We start from the raw sequence: 11,037 nt of genomic DNA, 5'->3' as shown, positions 1-11,037 counted from the left end.
TGAAACAAAAAATCCTTTATCAGCACGACGAAGTGTTCGAACAACATGGAATAGATTTCAGCTAAATATCGACACATATATGCTGCACAAGTATATAGAAAACTACGTTAAATCTTGAAATTGATAATGGTAACTTGATACTCATTTTTATCAATTTCCATTCAAAAATACGTATGCGAAGAATATAATGAAACTAACGTCCATTCTAACAAAAGACTACTGCTAGTAATAAGCAGCTCAAAGGCAACAAACTGCCAAAGAGGTAATGTAACACTGCTTAACTCTAATACTTAATTAATGGCCAAAAAAATAAGGGCACTTAGAGGAAACGTTAGAAGAAAATAAAACAGAAATAAAAAAAAAAAAGGTTCATGCAGTGCCATTAGTCCTGCGAGTTAATTGCGTAATTTCAATGAGTTCGGGATTACGCAATTAAATCGCAATACTGGTTTCTGTGGTCGGTCAAAGCACTATGTAAACTGCTGTAAAAAAAATTTTCGGCTGCGTGTTCTGTTTACTCAGTGTCCCGAATAAACATGCATAGGCAAGGGAAAAGCGCTAACGCTTATTCAGACTGCAAAGTGAATCATGAGAGACTAAATACTGCAGACAGAAAACACATTGTAATTTTTTAAAGAATTCCTTTCAAATAGACGAAATTGTCTGTTAGCAAAAGTGCAAGTTTGCAAAATTACAATGACATTAATTCTCTGTATGTATGTTACGTGTTTGAAAAGTCCTCGTTGTTTCAACTTCAGTATCTTTCAGGTACATCTTTTCGGACTAAATGTTACAAACTCTTAATTCACCTTCCTCCACGTATTTTTAAACTACGAATATTACCACACGGGCTTCTACGCGAGCTAATTTCTTCTTAATATATTTTATGGTGGCTCATTGGTTGATGATAACTAATACCTTTTCCAATTGTTTTTTTTTGTATCATATAATGGATTGTAGAAGGACTGTATTCAACTAGAAAAAGCATTTTCAGTGTAGGATTGCTTCTAAATGCTATGTAAATCGAACTAAACTTCCTGCTCCTCATTTTCTGTGCGATTTTTGATCAGAAATTTTTACGAACTATAGCTTTAAATCAATATGTTTACAAGAGAAGACATTTGCAAAATCATTTCCCCAAGTAAGAGTCTCAGGGACTGCCTTTTGCGGTTTCTTAAGGCACCACCTCTACGTCTATCAACATTCAATGTGATGTGGTCTTATTTGGCACAAGTAGAGCATTTTATCTATCTATGAACATATTACTTTGCCAGTTCATAAGTTAAAAACGTTATATTGGTTTTAATTGTTTAACAAATTTTATTAAAGAAACCATCGCGTGGTGTTCATTCAGAGTCTACGCCACGTATAGTTCATCATTTGTCACACTTTTCCATTTCCATCAATTTTAAATTGCTTAAATACGTTAACTTTCATAGCTAAAAATGTAACCAAAGGCGTATATCTTTTGTGCATTTTTCATCTGCCCATATTTAATTGTCCCCAACACCTTCAACTCTGTTTCCATTATTGCTATAATATAAAAGGTTGTCTATTGATGAAACTCCGCTCTTGTAAACCTAGTCGTGATTGTTCGTTTTTTGTGATCGCGTGTATGTAATACATATGATGTACATATGTGATAGCGGATACTATAATCTTGAGTGAATTAATATAATAGACAATCATGTTGAAAATGATTGGATAATTTATCACACTATGGAACCGCTGACCAGTACACTCGATAACCGATGGGTAAATAATAACAAATGAACTATTTTCGTTCCATCCATATCGTGCTTGATCGTATTGTAATAATAGTCGAAACGGTTTTTAGTAAACTATTATATCCGTAAACACGACAAAAACCACTTCGCTATCCGCATACAAATGGGATTCGACTTGGATAAAAATGGCTTTGCTTTTTCTTGTATCTTGTGAAGGCATTGTGGTTCTTCTCTTACGGCTTCGGTTTTTCCTATATTAGCTTCCTGTCCTAATCATGTAATCGATATCAACTGCATTATTAACCACTACTCGAGCCCTTCATTGCGCACCATTTTAGTGTATAGAATTAGCAATAATATTCACACCTTTATCGCGCAGTTGCGTTCCGTTAATTGGTATGCACCATATATAGCTCGCCTAAGTGCCATGTTCCTTTTTGAACTCTCTCGCCGATTTATAATTCACTGCGTTCATATTTTCAATTACAAAAAATGATATATGTGTATAAAGTAGGTTTGCATCTGGTCGCTTGCAGTATCCTACGTCATTTCTCTCACTTCGACCCGATTCATACCTTACCCTATTCGCGCAAAGCTAAAGACGTTCCTTTGTCTTTTACCTAAGCATTCATAATAAAATAAATTGAAAGCGTTTCGCACCTCTCATGTCTGTATCTTTTATACGCTTTCGAACGCCTTGTAAACCCTCTTACTTATCGCACTAGCGAAACCTGATAGAAAGGTATCGTCGACAACAATAGCCCTCTTCTCTGTTAAGGTAGAAAGTCATCACTTTTGCCTTCCACCAAAAGACTCACTTTTCTGTCCTTATTATTCCTGATGGTAGATTTGGTACTTAAATATATGATGATACAAGTAAATATTTGCTTCGTCTTTCTCGCTTTATTCCTATATCAGCTAATCAACTCTGATTCGTTCCATTCTGCGGCTTATTTTGCTTTGCCTGGCAAATAATGATTCACCCACATTTAATCATATTTTGTTGATGTTTATTTATTTTGTGTTTTTTCGAGTTTTTTTTAGACAAACACGCTTTGCTGTTGTTATTATTACTGCAATCTTTTCCTTCTGTTCAATATGTAAGCAATGTAAAAATCGTTACGTTGCCAGGCTGTCACACTCAATTTGGATAGTCAAAATAGTGTTATGTCTATGAATGAAAATATTTACTATGTAGGTTCTATTGTGCTATTATGTCGTTCATGGGGTCGTCATTACATACTGCCTTTTGATATCTGCCTTTATTTCTACTTCGTTTGTTCGGTCAACTCAAGCAACGCTGCTCGTACCAGCTTTGTGTCGTGGCATCATGTCTTCGTACCGACTTCATGTTCCCTCATCGAACAATGCATTACATAACTAAATTAATAAAAACCGCAACTTCTTTCATATTGTCACTCACTTCCAAATTACTCTTACTGTACCACTCTTCCGCGCTTCTCGTTTACTCTTCACCTATCAATAAAAATCCCCTTATTTTTAGATATAGTGATGGCAGACGAGTTCGGCATGGCTTTCATACATGAGGGTCAGAAACAAATGCCGGAAACCGAGAAGTGATTGAGAACTTACAAACTATAGCTTAAAATTCTAAGTGAGCGATATATATATCAAGAAAAGCTGCGCTCTTCATTAACTTCTGTATTGTAGAACACGAGCCACCTAATGTCACAACAGTACGCTAGCAACACCGATGCTGAGAACAACTACGCACAGACAACAGAGGCAGAAGAAAAAGAAACAGCATATAATAATGATAACGACGATGAATTAAGATGATGCCATGTAGGGCACAGCATATAATGCACAGAATACATGCAGTAAAGATTCCTTCACAGACAGAACGTTACACGAACTATCGACAGACTCTCAGACTAAGAACAACGGATAATTTCATCGCAACTAAATCTAATTATTACTAGTGGTCCCCTCGCTGACTGCCACCCATCACTTCCGTCTGATTAGAACTTTTTCGCCTGCCTAGGTTTTGACCTGCGTAGGTTTCTATTTTTTGCTGCTTGCGATCACAAGATCCACTGCTCGGTCTCAGGCAACCTACATACTACGAGGTTCATTGTCTCAAAGCTTTAAGGTTTGCAATGGTTAACGACGACGGTGCGACTGAGCGCACGAACTTTTGTCAGTAGACATCGCCCACTCCTATAAACGCCCAGTAATTCCTTCCCTTCCTTGTATAGCCTTAACTTAGCTCTTCACAAAGATGACAAAAAACAACAACTCTGTCAACCTCGTTTATGTTTTGCTTACTGTTATGTTCTTTTGCGTATGTTCGTCTGTTAATCCTCTTCTTACACCATTTCTGCGTGCAATCACGAATAATTGATAAGGGCACCGCAGGTGTTCACAGAGCTCCTCGTCGCCCCCTTCCCCCCGGTCAAAATAGCTTTTTTTCAGAATCGAAACTGTGGTACCAGAAATTAGAGAGCGTGGGAAGAAGACGCCTTATGCTCTAGTAAACAGACCATCCAGCAAAATGACAGACCCTCCACCAGCTTTCAAGCCTTTTAATAGCTTTCTCTAGTTCAAACTAAAGACAACCCTCTCCCACGCTCTCGGACCGCAGATTAAACATAGATTCTGAGAAAAAATGGTTTACACTCATATCATCTGGCATCTGCGATTGCTTTATAGGATTAGCTAGCGTTCCTATTAAAGTAGTAGTGTTATTAGCTGTTACGATTGTTGCCATTTCTGTAGGGGGCGACGACGACACTGGAGCAGCTGCGGCACTTAAGCGGCTAGCGAGGGGAAGTCGTTGAGATCTTCTACACGAGGCGTGTGTTGAGGACGATTCGATCGGGCATTTGATCCTGTTCTGGCGTTGGGGTTGGGACCAGCAACGCCAGGTGTGGGGCCATGCCCGCCTTGTGAAGGCTGCCCAAAGCGTGGGCCACCAGGGCCTGTGCGACCAGGTCCTCGTCCGCCACGGGGAGGGCCACTGCGCTGATCGGCGAAATGGAATTGCGAGGCCAGCGTCTGTTCGAGTTGTTTTTTCATCTTCTCGCACTCGTCTTCCGATTCTTCAGCGTCTTCTTCACTATCATAGGTTTCCTCTTCTTTCTTTTTGCGGATGACGGTCGCCTTCTTCAGTTTAGGGTCGTCCTTCTCACCCTCGTTAGGCTTGCGGATATTTGCGGAGTACTCGGCCTTCGATTGCTTGGCTGCCTGTTCTTTTTTCCATTGTTCGAGCGTCATCTCGACAACCTCGGATCCGGCGGGCGCGCTCGCTTCTTCACCGCCTGTCACAATTACAAGGATACAAAGCAATCAACGTAATTAGATTGAAGAAATATGTTATTACGTTCATGTAATCAAAATTCAAAAATGTTAGCTTGTGCGATATATCAGCGTCGTAATAGTTCAGGTCGATCATACTGTTAAAACAAGATTCATTACGCGTTGTATTTGAAGTACTTTTGATCTACAAGCAAAGAGCAACAATGAAGTCACCGACCTCGATAAACCACATATCCTCAACTGAATGGCTTATTAGATGCGCCATTCCTTTGGTCACTTTGTTATACTGGTTCTTTATAGCGAATCCGAAACGGTAATTAGAACAAAGAGCAATCCGACTGGACTAGTAATAAAAAAAACTTAATTGAAGTCCGCGGTAGAAAACGAGTAGCAAATGTCATAAGACCGACTGCATCAAAATAATTAACTCAGAACGCGGCAGAACAAACCAAAATCTCATACACTTTTCACGAAGTCGAACTATGGAATCACATTTGACTTGAAGACTGATTACTTGTAATTACCATGAAAATGATGAATCAATGGCTTCAGTAATTTAAGTAATTCAATAAGTGTGGAATTGTGTTGGTGTGTGAAATTGTTGCTAAATAAACTAACCTTCCGCAATCTCTTCGCGGCTGCTGTCCTGGTTAACGTTACTGGCATTAGCGTTCGATCCCTGTTGCTGTTCAAGATCGCCCTGGTCGTTCGCTGACGTATCCGTTGCACTGCCCCAGTTGTATGCACCTTGGCCTCCGCGTTTCTCGACCGATTTCACTCCGGACCGTACATCACCTGAGCGACGATCAAACTCCCTTTGACCACCCCTTTGAGATCGGGGAGCTCCGTCGCGGCCTCCTTCCCCACGTGGGAACCGCGGTCCACGGGGACCGTCCCCTCTCGCCCCACCACCGCGATTATCCCTTGGAGGGCGCTCGCCGCCCTCTGGACGAGGTTCAAAGTTCCGCTCGTTGTTTCGTCGTTCAATGTTGGGATTGTCGTTGCGGCGAGGCGCACGCGGACCGCCCTCAGAGCGCGACTGTCCACCAGCGGCAGCAGAGGGTGCTCCGTCGTTGCGACGCGCTAGAGGCCTCGCCGGAGGATTATTGGAATCTACAGCAGCAGCAATCGTTTTTACAGACTCAACAAGAGTCTTGCTAAGACCCTTCTTCTTGCCGGCGTCCTTCTTACCTCCTTCCTTCTTATCCTACACACATGAAGGGTATCCGCAACAGCAAAACGAAACCCCCAAAAGCGTTATTTTTTTCTAACGCGAAACAATATGATAGTCACAATGGATGAAAACCAAGTTGATAATTAAAAAAAAAACGTAGTTCGTAGCTTATTTTACATGCATTGGGGAAAATAATGGCTATGTTTTACGGCAATTCTATGTAACACATCGAATTTTTTACCTAGATTACCTATAATTCAATAATAATCTAGACTGACAATAGACTTTCACTAGTGTCATAAAGGATACTGTTATCCATACAAAATGCGACGCTCTTCGCTACCAGGTGTATTCAATTTTACTCGAAAGGAAAAGAAATAACCGGCAATACCGTATACTGAATCGCCTTTACATATCTGTAGTCGCAAGTGTTACACATTCTAGTTGAGGTACAAGCATAAAATGGCGTTACTGTGACTCTGTCATATAACTAATGCAAATCTTTATTCCAAATGGGCAGATTTGTCGAATCAACGGCACACAAAACACAGTTTTAAAAATCGATATTTGTGTGAGCCAGATATAACGTGTCAGAGGCAAAAGTAAACAATCCCTAGACATAGCTCGGAGCAGTAGGACGAAAGATAAAAACTTAACACAGCAGTGCCGGATCTGAGCAGCTGTTGCACGAAAGTCATGCCATCTCGATATAGCCAATACCGAGACTGGCGTATACACATACGCACAACAGCAAGATGAAAAACAAGCCTTTAGACTATTAACATTTGTTGTCCCATAAATGTTTGCCATATCTTATATTGTTTACACTGTTAAATCGAATGTATTGTCATTGTGTCACCAAAGCATTTCTAGTCAGAGCTATATGTGAGAAGATGATATCAACCGGCAAATGATCGTTTTTAAATGCTACCAAGTTTTTCCTACTAATATTTAAGTAGTACCTAAGAACCAATCCAACGAATAAAATACGTCATTGTCGTAGCTACCCCTATTTTACACACCATTACTAAACTGTAAAAATATCGAATTACTATTTCGAAGCTGTTTATTGAGATTTAGATTTGTTGAGAGCATTAAATATTTCACATAATTTTTATTTCTTGCATGTAACTGATACTTGTGTATCCTACTGGTTACGAATCAATATTAATATTTCGGATTCACGGCAACATCAAACAAGAGAAACGTTAACTCGGACTTATTCTATACTTTCTCTCACCTGGAATGTTTCAAAGCTAAACGTGCTATCTTACCTAATATCTTTCAAGAAGCATGGACCCAACACAATGGCAGTTCGTGTCTTTAAATAGGGCAATCATTTCTAGAATTAGAGGCCTGACTGCTCCTACTCCCCTATGCACTACTACGATACTTTCAGCTACTTAAGCAGTCGCAGCAACAGTAGTGGTTTTGCTATTACAGGTACAAAGTTACAGTAAGCGAGCCAGACTTCCGGAGGAGACAAAAGGAAGTCCAGTCGCCGTTATCCAGCGCCAGCCATCCATTTAGTCAGCCGGTTAGGCAACAGTCGGTCGCAGCTAGTAATCTCTTTGTTGTTGTTGTTATGCTGTGTGTTTCTGAGAAGAATTGCTGAATTGCTTTCTTTTGCCCTTGGGACGATTGCAGAATTTACCAGTAACGCTGACTCCAGAAACGTGCCACAAAATGGCTACAAACGTATCAACAGCAGCCATAGCGATTGTAGAAACCTAGCCACACGCATACGGCCATATGGCCGAACACACAGACGGCGCCAGCGGTAACTTAATGCAGCCAAACTATGCTACATTATGAGCGCTAGAGCTAGTGGCGCCATCTCGTGGATACCCCGCTAACCACCACGTGTGTGAAAGCTCTGCTTTACTTTAATGAGCAACAACTGACGATTGATAAATGCATATTCAACCACTGGTCCAAATATTACAAGAATTTTGCCGTTAAGAGCAAGTTTGTTTACCTTCAAACCAAATGAGGCAGCACAACAGCAGCATTATAAATACATTTAACTGCTACTACCGCTGCACATCAAAACACGCTACGATTATTTTAATTTACAACTTCCTTGTCAATTGTTTGCCATGACGTCGGTAGGAAATAGCTACGAATACGTAGGCACTCATAAAAGGGCGCAGTTACAGTTATATATATATACATACATATAAGTAATATATATATATATAGACGGAAAACAAGATTAGACTTTTTGCCAGCCCATACACATCTTTCTACCATTAGGCAGTGAAATAATCCTAAAAAGAAATATTTAGACCAACATCACCAGTCTGGTGCTCATAGTTGACTGAATTGTCCGATGAATTCAATAGTACTTGCTATCCTAGTAGACTATCGCCGTAATGTGGTTGACAAATTAAGAAGGTTGTAAGCTGATAACGATCAAGAAATTCAACTGCCTGCTGCTCTGTCTGTATAGAATGGAACATCCTAGAAACGGTTGCCATTAGTGGAGAGAACAAAACAATAACTGTTCATTCATATTGCGAAACCAATGAATCGAGGACCCCATAAATGTAGGTTTTGCGAATGCTACTCCTCCGACAAAACCTAACTCTCATACCTATTACAATGCTGTTTGTTTCTACGTAACATAAAAGAACAGCAGAATAAGGAATAGGATTCCAGTGTTTCACACTCGTTTGACCCCACCCTCGAATTTTGAACGCCATCGTATACTGCAGTGGTAACTGGCACTGCTCATATGAGATCTAGTGGTGCTAGTGGTATTGCACGTGTGAACAGAGTCTGCTGCATTGTTCGATATTCACCGTTGAGTAAACATTACTAAACCTTATTAGTCAAAAAGAAACAATAGCGCATACAACTATCAGCTGCCATTTTATAAAGCAGCATAATCATTATCATCATCACACATCAAGCTTCAGACGAGAATAGCAATGTGCGCTGTTGCTATAATATGGTATAGCTGAGGTCGGAATCAGTACTGTAGCAGCTTTATGTATTAACGAGGACGAACAAAACTGTTTAGGCTACAGTATGTTTTTAAGGTGATCAAATTTGGTTGGATGTTCAAGTCACGTAGGCTAATGCATGTTATTCTCATCATTACTTATCTACCATCACAATTGTGACAGAAAGGTAATTCCAGCAAAAAATGATTGGTAACCTAGCCTAGCTATTAGTCTGCCATTGTCCAAAAATGGCGAAACGGAGTCGTTAAACCGCGCGCTTAGTGAGTTTTGTAGGAACAGCAAAGCCAGCACCTAGTTGACATGCGACAACAACATTTCGTTGAAACTAGTCGCACATTACAAGATATTCACTGTACATGCTTCGCAACGCTAATGCTATCCGCCGGTCCGCTTCGTTCGTAGCGCAGCCTTTCTTTCCAGCAATCCGATAATGAAGTATAATAAGAATACAGAGCAACACGGAACCGAGCCCCGTCTCTCATTGAGGGCTGGCTATAGATCACTGCGCCAAGAAAGTGGTTTTACGTACTGTTCAGCGTAAATTATGGTTGACAGCTTTTCACTATTGTTCACTAAAACGCTATTGAAATAGTTGATGCATTGCAAATAAGTTTCGATAACATTTGAGATTGGCCTTCAAACGCAAAAACCCATCACACAAAGTTACTTACCCCGGCTTTGCGATGGGCCTGCTCCTGCTTGGCCAGCATATCCAGTGGGTCGTTCTCTTCATCAAGAAACAGCTCGAACCTGTTATTCAGGTTGCACGCGTACGATACCTCCATTTTGGTGGCGGTTTTTGCGCTGTCTTGAGCGCGATTAAAGAGGATGAATCCAGCACTTGCGTTCGTAACGTAGCGTAACACGCCGAATCTACAGCCGAGGCCAGAAAGAGACAAGATGGCTGAAATCGAAACCAATACAAACTGCTGAGAAAGGGCAAGCACGCGCCAAATTTCAAATCGATTTTAACCGCGAAACCGCAATCGTGTGGAGCCCTTTATGAACGATGGTTCATAAAGAGCATTGTTCGCGAGTAACAGCCTTTGTCTTCGTCTTGTCAACCTTTTTTTGTCCATATATTAAGTGCGCAAAGGCCGTAAATGTATTTTAATTCAATTGCGGGCCAGCCATCATAAGCAATACTTCATGGCATATACCTGGACGTAATTTGAACATTAATGGGATAATGATACTGTATATAACCAACTGTGCTTGTATCTGCAACGAGACGTCCAAATTGAATTTAGCAATTTTGCCTCATAAGCGCTAACTCATTATCACCGGCGGGCAGTCATTTGTGTAGCTCTTCAGAAGGTTTTATATAAGAGGGCTTTGTTTAGTAACGCTACACTATTTTACAGCCAATGCCTGTAAAGGCACTTTAGACAAAGAAGCTCAAGTTTACTACATGTTTTACAAATCTTATTCGGTAAGAAAGGGTATATATGTATATATGAATACTCCTTATAGTGGCTATTGGGAAATAACAGGAACATTATTATCATATACCTTGATATCTACGAGCTACGAACATAGCATACAGTGAAACAGGTTACTCATCGACACCGGCAAGAGCACAGAGAGACACGTCTGTGATATCAGCTAAGCCGCATGGAATGAAACACTAAAGGTAATGGATTCAGACGGTAAAGAGTACCTGTGAATTGCTCCTCTATTCTGCTACCGCATATCAGTGGACTTTATTATGCACTAATATGTCACCTTGACATGCGACAAGATTAAGGGAGCTACCTATAGACCTAACTTTATTAGAAGTTGAACGCATGTCAATTAGTCTTTTACGAAAACACATTTGTAGATTACTTTAATCAATATAGCAAGTATATTCGAATACAAGACACTAACCGCTTGAAATTAAACATTT

The 11,037-nt window shown here is 40.3% G+C and overlaps 1 protein-coding gene across 1 annotated transcript; it reads right to left on the bottom strand.

Moving 5' to 3' along the window:
• Window positions 1-1,291: 1,291 nt before the first annotated feature.
• LOC111258818 (uncharacterized) lies at window positions 1,292-10,058 on the bottom strand. Its single transcript, XM_022830375.2, has 3 exons — window positions 9,821-10,058; window positions 5,625-6,213; window positions 1,292-5,008 (listed from the first exon to the last, which is right to left on the bottom strand). Exons 1-3 carry the CDS (start codon window positions 9,932-9,934, stop codon window positions 4,500-4,502), a joined length of 1,212 nt encoding a protein of 403 aa, XP_022686110.1. The 5' UTR covers window positions 9,935-10,058; the 3' UTR covers window positions 1,292-4,499.
• Window positions 10,059-11,037: the final 979 nt, after the last annotated feature.

This window comes from Varroa jacobsoni, unplaced genomic scaffold (genome assembly GCF_002532875.2).
Source record: "Varroa jacobsoni isolate VJ856 unplaced genomic scaffold, vjacob_1.0 scaffold_267, whole genome shotgun sequence".
In the NCBI taxonomy this organism is placed as follows: domain Eukaryota; kingdom Metazoa; phylum Arthropoda; class Arachnida; order Mesostigmata; family Varroidae; genus Varroa; species Varroa jacobsoni.
This window is presented reverse-complemented; position numbering and strand designations above follow the sequence as displayed.